Source organism: Rhinopithecus roxellana, chromosome 1 (assembly GCF_007565055.1).
Source record: "Rhinopithecus roxellana isolate Shanxi Qingling chromosome 1, ASM756505v1, whole genome shotgun sequence".
Classification (NCBI taxonomy): Eukaryota; Metazoa; Chordata; class Mammalia; order Primates; family Cercopithecidae; genus Rhinopithecus; species Rhinopithecus roxellana.
This window is the reverse complement of record NC_044549.1, coordinates 71,013,699-71,032,242: the sequence shown is the minus strand read 5'-3', so window position 1 is coordinate 71,032,242 and position 18,544 is coordinate 71,013,699. Positions and strand designations below refer to the sequence as shown.

Here is an 18,544-nt window from a genome sequence, read left to right as displayed (position 1 = left end):
AAATATGTTTCAAAAGGAGGGGTCAGATCTTCAATATTATATTTTCCCATACTTCTCTGTTAGATTTTATTTTCCTCTGACCTTACCACCTATATGTCTAAAATAAATGCATGTAATATACATCAATAACACAATGGACAAATAGAATATGGTCTTCATATATTAAAATACTGAATTTCAGTTAAAAAGAATAAACTAGTTATGCCCTTTTAAAACACAGCTCTCAAAACATAGTCAGTGAAAAGACACATAATAAATTTTAAATTATTATTACATTCCTGAAACAAAGAATAATAACCATTTATAAAAGTTAGAACCCCCTTTCAAATATTATATACCAATACTGTATATTATTCAGGGATACAAGTATATGCATAAAAAAGAATTAGAATGATATAGTAGTTGCCTGAGTGGGAGGTAGAGGAGATAAAACAGCCCAGGATAGAGGTCTAGAGGTAAGATTCAAAGGATATGTTGAGTTAATTGGCAATGTTTTATTTCTTTTACCAAAAAAAAAAAAAACCCTTGAAGTTAAGCTTCACAATATGTGTCATTTCTTGGGTCTTGTTATTTTATTATCTGTGTTTTTCTGTACTTTAAAAAGGTATCCAAAAATGTAATTTTAATGAAAGTAAGTCCATATTTAGAAGTTAAGAAGAAATCATCCCCAGCTTTAGAAGTTTCACCATAATGGAGTGTTGTAACTCCTTATAAGTCTTTTTTTTAAATTTTAAAAATCCTATCTAGTAACTAAAATGTTAGGTATTAATTGTAATCTCTTTTCCCCCATTCAGCAAAATGTAACACTGTTTTATTTCCAGGGAACTAGAGGCTCTGGGAAAAGAATTAGAGCATCTTTCACACATTAAAGAAAGTGTTGAAGATAAGGTATTTGCACATATATTTAGCCTTTGTGATCTATCTATCTGTCTGTCTATATATCTATATATATAGGTCATCATTTGTATAAATTTTTTTCTTGTTAACACAGCTGGAATTGAGACGGAAACAGTTTCACGTTCTTCTTAGTACCATCCATGAACTTCAGCAAACATTGGAAAGTAAGTAGAAATAGTCTCAAATGTTTATGAAGATTTTTAAATGACCCAGGGATGTACCTTTTGAAATATACATCTTGGAGAGAGAGTATACCTTCTATTTCTGAACAATATAGCTGGATGACGTTAGAAGGTACTCAAGTTCAACTTTCTTGAATATATGTAGAAAAGTCTTAATTTGTGGTAATATAGGATTTAAAGATATACATAGTGGTTTAAATTAAGAAAAATTCAAGGATGATAGATTTGGAATCTTTCTTGGTTCACTGTAGTTGATTACTATAATGTAATAACTCAGGACCCAGGCAGGCAATAATAAGGAATCAGTACATACATTTGCATACCCACTGAGTGGTGGGTGCTTTGGAGAACTGGAGACTTGCTCTTTATATTCACTGTAGACAATTAGAAATTTTTGTGTTACCTGATCTTCTGATTGTTTTAAAGAATAGCCTAAGACCCAGATTTTTTTTTTTTTTTTTTTTTGAGACAGTCTTCCTGTCACCCAGGCTGGAGTGCAGTGACACAGTCTTGGCTCACTGCAATCCCCACCTTGCAGGCTCAAGTGATTCTCATGCCTCAGCCCCCCGAGTAGCTGGAATTACAGGTGCATGCCACCACGCCCAGCTAAGTTTAGTATTTTTAGTAGAGATGGGGTTTTACCATGTAGGGTAGGCTGGTCTTGAATTCCTGACCTCTAATGATCCACCCGCCTCGGCCTCCCAAAGTGCTGGGATTACAGGCGTGAGCCACCAGACCCTGCCCAGATTTTTTTTTTTTTTTTAAGTAAAATCTATCACATACATTTTAAAGTTTGATTCAACTAGTAGCCATATTTGCTTTAATTGTATTGGCTAATACAGGATAAACATATTTTCATGTGTTCATTGAATATAAAACATAGGTAAACTTGACTAAGGTTTTATGTTTCCTTCTCAATTACAGATGATGAAAAACTCTCAGAGGTAGAAGAAGCTCAGGAAGCAAGCATGGAAACAGATCCTAAGCCATAGACAGGCTAATCGCCCACCACTCCCAGGAATATTGAAATAGCTACGTGACCATAATGTGTTTAAAATGTGATGTGCTCTTGAGATATTTAAAGTTTTGGCAGTAAAATACTCTGTTTTTAAATATGAATGTGTATTTCATTCATATTTCCTCACACAAAGGAAAATGACTTCAGTATAGATTTGTTTTTATTAAAATGCATTTTTTTATTCTTAAGTGGTAGGAAGCAACATCCAAAAATGCTTAATAAAATGGTTTTAAGCTGGATATGTTTGTGCTCATTAATATTCTAGATAGTTTTTAACTGGTAACATTGATTGGCTTACAAAATAAGTTGAAAATTGTTAGAAGTTGGCATTTCTAGGATGTACATGGGAAAATGGGCCAATTTCTGGAAATGGTTACACTTCTGAAAACGGAGTCTGTGAAGAGGCTTTAGGAGGGCCATGAATCTGTGAAATTACATGCAAAATGTTTGTGGTGTATGCTTATTGTGTAGAGGGGTTCCAGGCTGTTAAAAGTCACTGGTATGAGAGGTAATTATAAGATGCAAAGTAAAATAATGCGCATTACTTTCTATATCTCTCCTTAATATGTGAGGAATATAATTCTCAAATGTTTTGTTGATCTCTTTTCTCTACTGTTTTGTTCTTTAGGAATCATTTTCAGTAGAAAAAAATGTATTGATAAAGTGAAGAGTTGTTTGAAGTAAATAGTTTGTTAAGATTGTCTTGCATAGGCCAGGCGCGGTGGCTCACGCCTATAATCCCAGCACTTTGGAAGGCCAAGACAGGCAGATCACCTGAGGTCAGGAGTTCGAGACCAGCCTGACCAACATGAAGAAACTCCGTCTCTACTAAAACAAATACAAAATTAGCCGGGTATGGTAGTACATGCCTATAATCCCAGCTACTCAGGAGGCTGAGGAAGGAGAATCATTTGAACCCAGGAGGCAAAGGTTGCGGTAAGCCAAGATCACGCCATTGCACTCCAGCCTGGACAACAACAGTGAAACTCCATCTAGAAAAAAAAAAAAAGATTGTCTTGCATAAAGAATTTATAATCTTTTTAAAAATTAAGCTAAGGCTGAATCACTTATAATTTTCTTAAGTATTTCATTACATGTGTAATACTTGTTCAACTCCATCCTTATCCATTTATTTTAGTTAAGAAACATGACACTTTGCATGAATCATACCTTAATGATGTTACATTTTTGTAATTTTAATAATTTTTATCTTAAAAGTGAAAGTTTAAAATTAGCTCAGTTGTAGTCATATTAAAAGTGTCATAATACCTATAAATACTTCCTCTAATTTCATCTGGCAAGTCATGGGAGAAATTTCTTTGCAGAATTGCTATGCTGTGACACATGTTTCTATTTTCCGTTATTAGTAAGAATTATGAAACAAAAATTTGCCTATATTGACTCAGAATTAAAAATCCATTTTTTTTTTTTTTTCTTTTCGGAGACAGGGTGTTCTCCTGTCATCCAGGCTGGAGTACAGTGGCTTGATCACAGCTCACTGTAGCCTTGACCTCCCAGGCTTAAGCAATTCTATGTCAGCCTCCCGAGTAGCTGGGACTACAGGCAACACATCACCATACCCAGCTAATTTTTAAAAGTTTTTTGTAGTAACAGATTCTCACTATACTGCCCAAGCTGGTCTCAAACTCCTGGGTTCACGTGATCCACCCACCTCAGCCTCCCAAAGTGCTGGGAGTATAGGCGTGAGCCACTGTGCCCCAGACAAATACCAGTTTTTCAAAAAAGATATTTATTTTTTAAAGAACTATTGGGTAGAATTTTTTTTAAATGCTGCCTCCCCATCCTCACCCCCGTTGATTAATTCACTAGAGAGATTTTTTCAGGATTAAGTACCAAAAGATAAGTCTCTTGGAAGATAACTTTTATTTATTTATTTATTTTTGAGATGGAGTCTTGCGCTGTCGCCCAGGCTGGAGTGCAATGGTGCGATCTCGGCTCACTGCAGCCTCTGCCTCCCAGGTTCAAGCAATTCTCCTGCCTCAGTCTCCCGAGTAGCTGGGATTATAGGCGCCTGCCACCACACCTGGCTAATTTTTGTATTTTTAGTAGAAATGGTGTTTCACCATGTTGGCCAGGCTGGTTTTGAACTCCAGACCTCAAGGGATCCGCCTGCCTCAGCCTCCCAAAGTGCTGAGATTATAGGCGTGAGCCACCACGTCCAGCCTAGGGAAGATAACTTTTAAAGAATCAGGAACAAAGTCAGAAGCAGCAACAGCAGGTACATGGGAAACACACATTTTTAAATTTATACTTCCTCATGGTTCTCTTGGATATCCTCTGGAACTGTTTAGAAGACTGAAGAATTTCATCCCCCAGAAACTCACACCGTTGAAGCTCAGCATGTCTTTGGGCCAATAGCTTCATGGATTTATCAGTCACTGTTTCTATGAGGTCATCCACCTATGACAGATAAATACCAAGAAATGAAGCCATGTGTTGGAAAGCCTTGTCAAAATCAAACGGATAGTTGCTTTTCCCAAGAGGAGCGTTCTGGAACTGGTGGACATTTTGCAAGTCTTAAAATATTATTCTAATTCAAGTCATAGCAAATGGAGCTTGAAAGCATACATTTACCACCCAGTGATAAAGACGATCTCAGTTCTTCTGAAAAGAAACCTATGTATATGTCTTCACTTTAATTGAGTTCATTTAATATTTATCAGGTACACAGCATCATCCTAGGTGTCCTTAGCAATCCTTTAGCCACTTTCAGAATGCCCCCCTACTAACATTATTTCTTAATGCTAATCATTAATTTCATCCCACACCCATGCTGTCTAGCAGGGCTGTGCATTTGGTTAAGCCTGGTTCTCTGATGCTTCTGAGACTCAAAAGTTAAAAGCCTTTGTCCACTACCTGCATTTGAAGCTTTCCTACTGTCAAATCTGATTTTCGAAGGATGTTTTTCATGCCATGCTTCTTTTTTTTAAGTGCTGGAAAATGTGGTCTCTTTTTTGGTGAATATGGCCCCTATGGTAAAAATGCAAAACATCAGATTAGGAACTACCAACCTTATTTTTGTGATGGTGCTTAAACAAGAGTTCTCACCTTCGGGACATTCTCTTATAAACTGAACATTTGCCACATAACAATATTGGGTTGGAGGCTGTATTCATATTATTCTCCACACCTAAGTATCTTATTTGTGCCCAGAGCTTTCTTTGAAGAGATCTATAGGGTGCAGAGAAATGAGATTGTCTGACTCTGAAAGAATATACAGCATCAGGAAAAAAGCAGGTCTTCATAAGGGGAAGAAGAAGAAATTGCCTCTGCAGCTGCTGGGCACAGTGACAGTGTGGGGCCATTGTGGACCAGTGCCCCAGAAAGCTCATTATCAGTGAATCTAGTTGTTAATTTGGTCTCGTTTCTGCATGTTTCCTTATTTTCATGGCAGTCATATCTTCAAACATAAAAAGAAAGCTCTGGATTCTTTTCACCCCATGCTTGATACTTTTCCCATTATCCCTGGCTTACTGGTTACAAGTACCTGTCCTGATAGTGTTGCAATTGGAAATCATTCCCAGGTCATGGCTCCAAGCTAATATGCCATTGTTAGTCTTACTGAGTTTACTCTTCCTTCCCCTTGTGCTTAATAATTCGCATTAGGACTATTGTGAGACCTACACAAAGTAGGATATGGGACCAGATCTGGGTCCTGCACTTTGCCTTTACAAATGGAATCTGCTGAACCACTGCTACCCTGCCAGCTTGCCCAGCTCAAACGTCACTTGCAGAATCTTCCCTGATCTATCTAAAGTAAGACTCCTCTTTTTTCTCTTTCATAAAACCCAGTACTTTTTCCTGTTAAGCACCTAGCATACTAGCATAGTTGGCAGTTACTACATTATGTCTGTGTTTATTGAATACAACTACGGTAAAATCTAGTGCCTAGGCAAGTTTTGTAAAGCAGGACTAGTTGGGGCTGGTATGGACTGAAGAGAACACACCTCCTGCAGTACCTTGGTGCAGCTCCTGCTTGTTGCCTTGAGGAATTGGCCTAGTATTTTCCAGTCTTTTTATTTTTCAAAAGAAAGTTGAAAACCCAGAATTTTATTTGAAATATCCTAATTTTTAAATGTGGACAATTAATTCAAATACATATATATATTTTAAGATGAGGTCTCACTCTGTTGCTTGGGCTGGAGAGCAGTGGCATGATCATGGCTCACTAAAGCCTGGACCTCTGTAAGGCTCCAGTGATCCTCCCACCTCAGCCTCCCAAGGAGCTGGGACTAAAAGTGTGCACCACCATGCCCAGTTAATTTTTATATTTTTTTGTAGAGATGGGGTTTTGCCATGTTGCCCAGGCTGGTATCGACCTCCCAAGCTCAAGTGATCCTCCCTCACCAGCCTTCAGAAGTGCCAGGATTATAGACATGAGCCACCACACCCAGCCAATTCAAATATATTTTTGAGAACATTCTGAAGGCTAAACAAACCATTTTTATAGGTAGTTGACAACCTCTGATCTAACACCATTTGATGGAAAGAAATTCTTAATCATAGCCAAATTGCCCCATCTTTATCTTTATGGTTAGTGTTACATGTGTCCTAAGAAGTCTTTTTCTATGCTGAAGTCATGAAGATATTCTTACTGTCCTCCAGGAGTTTTAAGGTCTCTGCCTTTTCCACTTAAATCTATAACTGAACAGAAATTAAATTTTGTATATGGTGTGAGACAGGGATCAATTTTCATTTTTTTCCTATATGAATGCCCACTTGTTCCAGCAACATTTGTTCAAAAGATTATCCTTACCCCACTGCTGTGTGGCGCTATGGTTTAATGTGTATCTCCTCTATTTGATTGTAAGTTCCACAGAAGCAAGACCATGTCCATTGGATCACCCTATACCCCCCGCCCCAAACCTACAAACTGCCTAAAACATAATATGGGCACACTAAATACGAACCTAGCACACAGAAGGCAAAAATTCAAAACTAATATCAGTGCACTCTGACAGTGGTGTTCCAGAGCAGTACTGTTCAGTGGAACTTTCTGTGAAGATGGAAATGTGCTCTATCTGTGCTGTATAGGACAGCCACTAACTAGGTGCGATTATTGGCCATTGAAACGTAGCTAGTGCAACTGGGGAACTGAACTTTTAATTTTATTTAATTTTAGTTAACATAGGTAGTGACATTCAGCTACTGACTAGCATATTTGGACAGTACAGTTAGTCTATAGCATAGCAGTTACTACTAAGGACTCTAGGGCCAGGTCTTCCTGGGTTTGAAACTTGGCTCTGTCACTTACATGGGCAAATTACTTAAACTCTCAGTACCATCCCTAGAATAAGGATAATATTGCTACCTACATTATAGGGCTGTTGTAAGCATTATCCGAGTTGATATTTTTAAAGCACTTAGAACAGAGTTTGGAACATAGCTTTAAGGTAAGTCTTATATCTAAAATAATAATAATAGTCCATGGTTCTATTTTTGAAAAATAGACTGGGCAATTTAGGATCAAACATACATGCATGGCCAGTCACAGTGGCTTACATCTGTAATTCCAGCACTTTGGGAGACCAAGGCAGGTGGATCACTTGAGACCAGGAGTTTGAGACGAGCCTGGCCAACATGGCGAAACCCTATCTCTACTAAAACTACAAAAATTAGCCAGGCATGGTTGTGCACGCCTGTAGTCCCAGCTAGACAGGAGGCTGAGGTAAGAGAATCGCTTGAACCCAGGAGACAGAGGTTGCAGTGAGCCAAAACTGTGCCACTGCACTCCAGCCTGGGCGAGTGACAGAGTGAGACTCTGCCTCAAAACAAACAAACACACACAAAAACCCATGCATACCTAGGATAAGTAAAAGCATTGGTTTGGAGAGTCCTAGATCATCTACACTGCATTTTCTGTGTTGTACATATGGCTATTTACATTTTGATTTCAATGAAAATTAAGATTAAAAATTCAGTTCCTCAATTGCACTGACTACATTTCAAAGTCTCAAAGCCAGTTGTGGCTAACAGCTACTATATTGGACAATGTATACTTGCATCTTCACGGAAAGTTCCATTGGACAGTGCTGGTCTAATGAGTTCCACTCCACATAGTATGCACAGATAGGCCAGAATGCTAATATACTAACATTTGAAGAGTGAGAAAGTCAGTTACAAATATCCAAACTCCACTGTTGCCCAGATGTAGTAGAAGCTGAACAGTTTGAGCATGGAAGCAGAAGAATCTGACCCAGAGGGTACCCTAAATTCTTGGAGAGGAGACAGAAGCAGCAGATTTAAAGGGCTTATTGTGGAGGACTCATGGTAGGAGAGAACTTGGTTTTCGCAAAATCTGTAAACATTGAGTTATATGTAAGTCTTTAGAGGCAAATTTGTTTAGTGTTTTACCTTTTGCAGTCCTGAAGGAAGAGATGTCACAGATAACCTCTTGGTGGTTCTCCTGGCCCGAAGCAGTGTATTTCCCTGGGTTATCTCCTCTGTCTCTGCCTCTACAACATCAAGTTGTATAGTCGCTTAGAAAAAGGGGGAAAAAGGAATCTGTAAGGATCACAATGAGGAACACATTTTTCCTATTAAAAATACAGTATTCTTAGAAGACAGCATCACATGCTGCTTCAGTGGCTTTTTTTCTTTAGAGTTAAAAATAAAAACTGGATTTGCTCTTCCCAATCTTATATTTTCTCCTGCAAACATTTGCCTTTTGTTATGGTCATGACCTCAGTGGACACCAACCCAGTCTTTGACAATGTAGCCACCTCTCTCTCTCTTCGAGATTTAAGTTTTTCCCCTGAACCATTGTGGAATTAGAAAAGTAATCCTCTAATATGCAAGACCCTCCCTTGGGTATTCATTGTGGATTAAAGCAAATTTTCTATCTATTTTCAAGAAACGTGGCTCAAGACTCAGTCATTTACATATCATTGATTCATCTTTCCTATATCCAGGAGCCAGGGAACCTTGGATTCCTTAACATTTTAAAACATATCAATTCAGTGCTTAACTCAATAAATGTATTTATAAAGGAAACTTTAAAACACTACCATAAATTTAAGACTAGTATCATAAATAGGCATTAAAATTACTATGCTAAAAACAAAGCTATGTTATTTTTTGCAGAAGGCACTAAACCTAAGGTTACTCTCTTTTTCTTGTTCTTTTTTTTTTTCTTTTGAGACGGAGTCTCCTTCTGTCACCCAGGCTGGAGTGCAGTGGTGTGATCTCGGTTCACTGCAAGTTCCACCTCCTGGGTTCAAGCCATTCTCCTGCCTCAGCCTCCCAAGTAGCTGGGACTACAGGTACTCTCTTTTTCTTAAAAAAGGGGGTCACTAAATGAGACATTTTCCTTGATGACAGCATTGGGGAAAGGGTGTTTGCAATTTGCTGTGTGTTACACTGTTCCTTCATGCTGTGTGTACACCTAAAATATCTTGTTGCTTAAAGTCTATTGATAAGGACTTCTCTGGGAGCCTCAGAGAATACATTAGCCTACTTGACACCTCCACTTGGCTATTCAGCAGGGACCTCAAGTCAGCAAGTCTAGCCAGAACTCATGACTTATTTTTCAATCCAGGTCCATTGCTCCTTATCTTAGTGAATGATGCCTCCACCTTCAAAGCAAGTGGTCAATCCAGAAATTCTTCCCTCTCCTCCACCCTTCACTGTCCAAGTCTTCTGCAAATCTTATAACTTCTATCTATGCTTATTTCTCCCTTTATCTCCCCATTCCCACTGTCATGACTAATCCAAGCTAATGTCATTCCTTGCCTGAAAGAATGTACGGGTGCTTATTGTTCTTCCTGCATTTGCACTTACCCTCATCCAATCCAGTCTACACTATGCAGCCAAAGCTATCTTTTAAGAATGCAAATCAGATTATATAAATCCCCAGCTTGAAAGTATCCTATGGTTTCTTATCACCCTTAGAAGAAAGTTAAAAATTCTCAATGTGTCCTATGACAGACACCCTTACTACCTAATTCAACCAGCCTCTCCTTAGCTCTCTGTGTTCCAACCTCCGCTGGATTTCTTTCATTGCTAAATTGTGCCTGGTGATCTCTTGATACTGTGACTTGAACATGCTCTCCCTTATTCCTGGGAAACTATTCTCCCCCCTCCACCTTGTGTAAGCCATCCTTATGTCTTAGACATCCTTCAGATCTCAATTTAATTGTCCCTTCCTTGGGGAAGCCTTTCCTGAGACCCCTCCCCTAAAGTTAGAGCACCCATGATTTCTTTCAATAGTATCCTGTGCTCCTTTGGAACAAATGTAATTTTCTGCATGTTCGAAAGCCCCTCTATGCTATAACTCCATGAGGGAGGGACCATGGCTGTTTTATGTGCTACTCTATCCCAAATATTGTGGCTATCATATAATAAGTACTTAGCAGATATTTGTTAAATGGATAAAAACATGTTTTGAAGGTCAGCGGGGAAGAGCAACTGATTTTGGGCTACAACAAAGGGTATTAATGTTTGAGCTACATCCTAAAGGATGAGTATATTTTCTGGAGAAATCTTAGTTGATATTTGTTATTCCAACTAAGACAAAAATAAACCAGTGCACAGATTAAGAGTAGAAATTTGATCCTCTGTTTTCTGCTGGATTCTTCAATTCCAGCCCCAGCAATATAGAAGCATATCCTCTTTGTTATTTTCAACAGAAATATACAGCTCAATCCATACCAGGTAATTGCTAGATGCTTGGATGCTTGTATTAGTGACTGCTTTTTCCAGAACAGATAGTTTGTTTGAAATTAGTCAGCTGGAAACCACCAAGATTTTTTTTTTTTTTTCCTGGAAAAAGCACACATCAGTTTTGTTGCCTGATCATGGTGTGTAAAATGTGAAGTTGTATGTATATTTACACACACTGTAAGGGCTGTGTGTTTCCTGATTCTGTGCTGTGAAGGACATTAAAAAGCTACAAAGGATATATAGAGCAGTGAAACTATTCTGTATGATACTGTAATGGTGGATGCATGTTATAACAGGGTGTGACATAAAAGTAGGTATTTGTCAAATCCCACAGAACTGCACAATATAAAGGGGGAACCCTAATGTAAACTATAACTTCAGTTAATAATAATAATATGTTAATATTGGTTCATCGATTGTAAATGTACCACACTAAGCCAAGATGTTAATAATAGGAGCTGTGGGGATCAGGGAAGGGAGGGTATACATGGGAACTCTACATTTTCTGTTTAATTTTTTTGTAAATATAAAAGTGCTATAAAATAGACTCTTTCTTTTTTTTTTTTTTTTTTTTTTTTTGAGACAGGGTCTCTTTCTGTCGCCCAGGCTGGAGTGCAGTGGCACAATCTCAGCTCACTGCAATCTCCGCCTCCCAGATTCACGCAATTCGCCAACTTCAGCTCCCCTAGTAGGGACTACGGGCACATGCCACCATGCCTGACTAATTTTTTTGTTTGTATTTTTGGTAGAGATGGTTTCACCAGGTTGCCCAGGTTGGTCTGAAACTCCTGGGCTCAAGTGATCCACCTGCTTCGGCCTTCCAAAGAGCTGGGATTACAGGCGTGAGCCACTGCTCCCGGCCTAGACTCCATTTATTTTTTGAAAAGCTACAGATGAGAATGCAAACATTGGTAGTATTGTTAGTCATGACCCATAGGATGCCAAATGGCATTATTACTAGTTGCAAAAACGACTTAAAGGTAACAGTTCAAATATTGATTCTTCCACACAGTACATAGAAAGTAGATGCAATAAAAGTGAGCATTCTTTATGACTTACCAGTTATACATTTTTTTCATTTAATTCCTACTACCCCCTCCACTGTTAGAAGTAGCCATGTGAAAGTCTGCATCACTACTTTTTCGAGAAACAAAACCAAAAATCCCACTTGAGTTTGATTTTCATATATCTATATCTATATGTATGTATATATGAATATACACACACATATATATTTAAATAAAAAGTGATTTTAAATGGATTAGAACACTGTTTAATTGAACTGGGAGGAACCTCTAAGGCAATCCAATTCAGTGCTTCTCAAAAGGTATGAACAAGGTGAGGCATGGGGCTCACACCTGTAATCCCAGCACTTTGGGAGGCCGAGGCGAATGGATCACCTGAGGTCAGGAGTTCGAGACCAGCCTGGCCAACAGGGTCTCGAACCCCATCTCTAGTAAAACTACAAGATTTAGCCGGGCGTGGTGGCACACTCCTGTAGTTCCAGCTACTCAGGAGGCTGAGAGAGGAAAATTGCTTGAACCCAGAAGGCAGAGGTTGCAGTGAGCTGAGATTATGCCTCTGCACTACAGCCTGGGTGATAGAGCGAGATTCCATCTAAAACACACACACACACACACACACACACACACACACACACACACACAGTATGAACATACAAGCCAACTGAGGATCTTGCTAGAGTGTGGCTTCTGACTCAGAAGGTCCCAGGTAGAGCCTGAGATTCTGCATTTCAGACAAGCTCCTCAGGGCTGCCATACTGTTGTAGCAAGATAATCCATCCTAATTTCATTCTTCCTCTTGGCCTCAACCCAATGACAAATTGCCCGTATTTGATTACCATTCTCTGAAAGCTTTCTCATTTTTGCTGTAAATAACTTGGGAGATGGAAGCTCCTTGACAATCCTAGGGAGAAAGCTCTGCGTGTTTGACAGTAGGGCTTCCTTATGGTCAGTGTAGCCCTCTTTGCTGGCACTTGCTGGCTTGCTTCTATACTTGTAGGACAGCATCCTCCCAAAAGCAGTCTTCACTTTCGTCATCAAATTTCTTTTCTGATTTTGTTGACTTTCGTCAAATCCCATGTCACTATCACTGGATGACTCCTCTTTAGGGACCAATACATTTTGTTTTAGTAAGTTGGTAGACACAGCTCTATGCCATCTAAACAAAATAAAAATGACTCATATTAGAGAAACTGAAAAGTTAAAAATGAGTAATTTGAATCATTAAAACACAAACTTCAAATGTGAACCAATTATACAATTCAGAGAAAAATAAAATAAAATTGAAGACCAAGAATCAAATCACAGAAAAATAAAGCCAAAGCAACTACTTGGTGTTTTGTTATCAAATTATAGTAATCTGGCCGCTATTTAATTTAAACACAATACTGTTAGAGGTAGGTTATATTATTAGCTTCATTTTACTTATGAGTAAACTGAGACATAGGTTAAATTAATTGACCAAGGACTGAATGCAGACTTTAATCCAGGTCTGACTGTTGGAATCCATGAACTTACATTGGCAAATTGGCAATCTTATTTCAATGATAGTTTGAGATAGTTTTTGCTAGATTTGGCAGTTTCAAAGTGAAAGTAATAGAAGATGAGAGAGTCTGCTAGAGTAGTGAATAAGGAGTAACCTCCAAGGCCCCATAAATACTGCATTTACATAAAACACTCATTTAGATAACATACTATAAATTCATATATAGCGACTACATGTACCATCTTCATAATTTTGGCATATTTTATTATATGCAATAGACTAAACAATAGACAACATTTCCTGATAGCTTTCTGTGTGCTAAACACTCTTCCAAGTGCTTTCATGTGTATAATATAATTTAATCTTTATGTTCTCATCTCTACTTCACACATGAAGAAATTAAAGCTTGGAGAGGTTAAATAATTCATGTCCAGATTATCTGATTCTGAGGTCTGTGTGGTTAACCACTATGCTAGAATATCACCTATACTGTGATACAATTATTACCTAATATTCTTCCTCAATTAACTATTTTTTGTTAGTTTCACTCCAAGTAATAATATCCATGAAATTTCGGTATTTTTTAAAATTAAAATTTTAATGTCGAGATCATTATAGTTTCACATGCAGTTGTAAGAAATAGAGGGAGGGTGCCAGGCGCGTTGGCTCAAGCCTGTAATCCCAGCACGTTGGGAGGCCGAGGCGGACGGATCACGAGCTCAGGAGATCGAGACCATCCTGACTAACACGGTGAAACCCCGTCTCTACTAAAAACACAAAAAATTAGCCGGGTGTGGTAGCGGGTGCCTGTAGTCCCAGCTACTCGGCAGGCTGAGGCGGGAGAATGGCGTGAGCCTGGGAGGCAGAGTTTGTAGTGAGCCAAGATTGCGCCACTGCACTCCAGCCTGGGTGACAGAGCGAGACTCCATCTCAAAAAAAAAAAAGAAAAGAAAGAAAGAAATACAGGGAGATTCTGTGTGCTCTTTACCTAGTTTCCCCAAATGGTGACATTTTGCAAAACTGTATTTTCACAACCAGCGTGTTGACATTGATACAGTCAGGATACGGAACATTTCCAGTAACACCAGGATCCCTCATGTTTTATAGCCACACCCACTTTCCACTGGTCCCCCTTTCTTTTTTTTTTTTTTTTAATTTATTATTTTTTATTATACTTTAAGTTCTAGGGTACATGTGCACAACGTGCAGGTTTGTTACATATGTAAACATGTGCCATGTTGGTGTGCTGTACCTATTAACTCGTCATTTACATTAGGTATATCTCCTAATGCTATCCCTCCCCCCTCCCCCCTCCCCACAATAGGACCTGGTGTGTGATGTTCCCCTTCCTGTGTCCAAGTGATCTCATTGTTCAATTCCCACATATGAGTGAGAACATGCGGTATTTGGTTTTCTGTTCTTGCGATAGTTTGCTGAGAATGATGGTCTCCAGCTGCATCCATGTCCCTACAAAGGACACGAACTCATCCTTTTTTATGGCTGCATAGTATTCCATGGTGTATATGTGCCACATTTTCTTCATCCAATCTGTCACTGATGGACATTTGGGTTGATTCCAAGTCTTTGCTATTGTGAATAGTGCCGCAATAAACATACGTGTGCATGTGTCTTTATAGCAGCATGATTTATAATCCTTTGGGTATATACCCAGTAATGGGATGGCTGGGTCAAATGGTATTTCTAGTTCTAGATCCTTGAGGAATCGCCACACTGTTTTTCACAATGGTTGAACTAGTTTACAGTCCCACCAACAGTGTAAAAGTGTTCCTATTTCTCCACATCCTCTCCAGCACCTGTTGTTTCCTGATTTTTTAATGATCACCATTCTAACTGGTGTGAGATGGTATCTCATTGTGGTTTTGATTTGCATTTCTCTGATGGTGAATGATGATGAGCATTTTTTCATGTGTCTGCTGGCTATATGAATGTTTTCTTTTGAGAAGTGTCTGTTCATATCCTTTGCCCACTTTTTGATGAGGTTGTTTGTTTTTTTCTTGTAGGTTTGATTGAGTTCTTTATAGGTTCTGGATATTAGCCCTTTGTCAGATGAGTAGATTGCACAAATTTTCTCCCATTCTGTAGGTTGCCTCTTCAGTCTGATGGTAGTTTCTTTTGCTGTGCAGAAGCTCTTTAGTTTAATTAGATCCCATTTGTCAATTTTGGCTTTTGTTGCCGTTGCTTTCTACTTATGGCTAGCCATAAGTAGAAAGCTGAAACTGGATCCTTTCCTTACTCCTTATACGAAAATTAATTCAAGATGGATTAGAGACTTAAATGTTAGACCTAAAACCATAAAAACCCTAGAAGAAAACCTAGGTAATACCATTCAGGACAGAGGCATGGGCAAGGACTTCATGTCTAAAACACCAAAAACAATGGTCCCCCCTTTCTAAAACCGGTATCCACGAATCTGTCTTCTGTGTGCGTAATTCTTGTTCTTTCAAGAATGTTGTGTAAATGGAAATATACATCATGTAATTTTTTGAGATATGCTTTTTTCACTCAGCATAATTCTCTGAGCATTCATCCAGGTTTTGTGTATTAATTGTTCATATCTTTTTACTGCTGAGTAATAGTCCATTATATGAATGTACCACACTTTGTTTAACTACTCACTAATTGAAGGATATTTGGGTTGTTTCCAGTTTGGGGCTATTATGAATAAAGCTACTCTAAGCATTTGTGTACAGGTTTTGTATGAACGTAAGTCTTCGTTTCTCTGGGTGAAATCCCAGGTTTTATATTATGCTACTGCATTATATTAAATATATAACATATATTTCTATTATGGATTAAAACAAATTTATAACCATTAACAATGTTCTTCATATATTACCTAAAATATCTCATGTACCATCAGTAGCATATGTACTACTCTCCAGGAAAACACTGTTCTGAACAGAACCCAAATCATTCAGCCTTTTTCTGTAATGATACATGGGGAGTAGTTCAGTGAGAGCCTAGACACTGGAGTTCAATGGTATTGGTTCAACTCAGGACAATCCCCAACTCTGTGACCTTGGGCATGTTAGGTAACTTCTATAAGCTTTCATCTTCTCATTTGAAAATGGGCATAGTCTTTTCAGAACTGTGAAAATAAAGGGAAATAATTCATATGTTTGGAACCTTAAAATGCATTCAATAAATGATACTTTTTATTACCATGTGGATCAGAACAATGCAGAAAATGTAAAAGGCAAGGAGAGAGCCCACACTAGAGGGCAAAATAAGGGAGAAGCTAGCAGCCTCCCTTCTGGGACTAAGGGCAGGGTTCTGCAAATTGTACATATACAACTTCTAGGGGGTGCTATTCAATTTCGTACTTAGACTTGCGTATAGTTATTATAATGATTTTCTGGCAGACGGCAGTAAAATGTCCTGAGGAGGGAGCATCATTTCCTAATTTGCCCAAAGATAACTTATGGGCTAGGATTAATCTCCCATAAAGCCCTCTGAGACTCCTTTAATAATAATTTAATTTGTAAGTGATTCTACTACTATAAACATGTACACACATACACGTACTCTGACACAGAACAACGCAAATACAATTTCAGAAGATTCAGGAATTTCGAAGACCACCCATGTTAAAAGCCCGCTTCTAAGTGGTCTCAGAATCTCTAGAAGGTGTTTCCCATTCCCATCCTCCCCACTCTCATCTCCAATCTATCAAAAACGTAATTAACAAAGGTGATTTAGCTCCAGAGCCTAGGAATACAACTGCTGCAACTTCTGAGCAGAACCCTCCCCTTCTTATGTTTTTAAATATTTTTGTGTTGGTACTGAATTTATTTGGTTGTATTGCTTCCCCCGGAGCTCCTACTTTTCATTCAAAGTGGAAATCTCTGCAGTATTTTCTTTTGTCCATGGAAGTTCCTAAGCTTGGTCTTTGATGCTTCCAGGACTCGTTAAAACACCTCACTTCTACATGTCTGAACTATAGCCCATTGACGTGGTAAGAAAGAAGCACAAAGAAATTGGGAAATAAATCACCACACTGATTTTCCAAATTAAAATACATTATATTTTGAATGTTTCACACCTGTCTGTATGGTTTTGTCACTGACAAAAAATAGGAGGTCTAAGGCAGTTTTAATGTTACATTAAACAATGTGTCCATAGTGAAATGTGATTAGTACATATTTCAGCAGCCCAAATTGCTGGGATAGGAAAAAAAAAGCACTGATCGTGGACCTATTTTGAAAAATGCACTAATGACTTTTCAAAGTAATAGTATTTTCATGGGACGTGAGATGTCTAAAATTCTGATGCTGAAATATCAACATAGAATCAGTACTTATTTTAGTCTCCTATGCCACATTAAAATTCAATTTCAAGTGTTAAGAAAAGGTTTTCCCTGTTACAATAAAGACCTTTCTGATCATAAAATGAAGCTTACATTGTCGCACTAGATTTCTTGATTCAATGCAGTACCCTCCCCAGCAATCCATCCAGAGTCCTCATTTTTAAATGCAGTGCTTAAAAGGACATGCCACTATGGCAAACCCAAAGACTCTCATTTGACAGAAAAGGAAATGAATCTCTGTTACCTACCTTTCTATCCCCTTCCTTTTGAATGGGCCATTTTTCTTCTTGAGTTGCTGGAATCTTCGGCACTGTCCAACTTTTCCGTAGGCAATCTTAAAGGGTTCTGGTAGATACAGCTGAGGTCGGGCCATTGCTGTCAACTTCACCTGTAGTAGCTGTTTTGGACTGTTTTAGTTCTTGAACTTACAGACTTCAATGCAAAAAATCATCCAGTGACTGAATGTACTGTCAAGGTGTGGGCTATTTGGAATAAAATATGTAGGAAATTTTTAGAGTCTTTCCCTTATTCCCTTCCAAGTGTCAGAGACATTATTTGTGGGACTGGCCCTGTTTACAACTTCACAGAGGTCACCAATGATGTATTTGACTGAGCTGTGTGAAATTCCATGGACCTTTGTGGAGCACTTCACAGATTCTTGAACAAGGCAAATGCAGAAATGATGATCTGATTGCATCAACACTGGCATTTGGATAGCAAAAAAACAAAACAAAACAACAGCAACAACAACAAAAAAACACCCATGCACTAATTGACCACCACATTCAGAAGTCATATTTGACCTCTGAAGGGGAAGGCACCTATAGCAATACGAACGATCTGTTGATTAACACAAGTTGAGCTTCTGTTAGATCTCTCAGTTACAGCTGGTGAATGTTCTCTGTGTCCTGTGGGACACATATGACAAGG

General features: G+C 38.5%; 2 protein-coding genes across 4 annotated transcripts in view; one reads left to right on the top strand and one right to left on the bottom strand.

Annotated features, from left to right (window-relative positions):
* Positions 1 to 2,334, top strand: part of THOC7 (THO complex 7) — a 31,240-nt gene extending 28,906 nt beyond the window's left edge. For all 3 annotated transcript variants that reach the window (XM_010352902.2, XM_010352901.2, XM_010352900.2), the window contains exons 6-8: positions 822 to 888; positions 992 to 1,061; positions 2,004 to 2,334. In XM_010352902.2, the coding sequence (XP_010351204.2) occupies positions 822 to 888; positions 992 to 1,061; positions 2,004 to 2,071 (205 nt within the window). In that variant the 3' untranslated portion in view covers positions 2,072 to 2,334. The remainder of the gene's footprint in view (positions 1 to 821; positions 889 to 991; positions 1,062 to 2,003) is intronic.
* C1H3orf49 (chromosome 1 C3orf49 homolog) overlaps positions 1 to 18,162 on the bottom strand; it is a 31,398-nt gene extending 13,236 nt beyond the window's left edge. The window contains exons 1-5 of the mRNA XM_010352899.2: positions 17,863 to 18,162; positions 12,641 to 12,960; positions 8,473 to 8,597; positions 4,975 to 5,088; positions 4,354 to 4,518 (exon numbers count right to left, since the gene is read on the bottom strand). Of these exons, the coding sequence (XP_010351201.1) occupies positions 4,354 to 4,518; positions 4,975 to 5,088; positions 8,473 to 8,597; positions 12,641 to 12,960; positions 17,863 to 17,987 (849 nt within the window). The 5' untranslated portion in view covers positions 17,988 to 18,162. The remainder of the gene's footprint in view (positions 1 to 4,353; positions 4,519 to 4,974; positions 5,089 to 8,472; positions 8,598 to 12,640; positions 12,961 to 17,862) is intronic.
* Between the last annotated feature and the right edge of the window lie 382 nt (positions 18,163 to 18,544).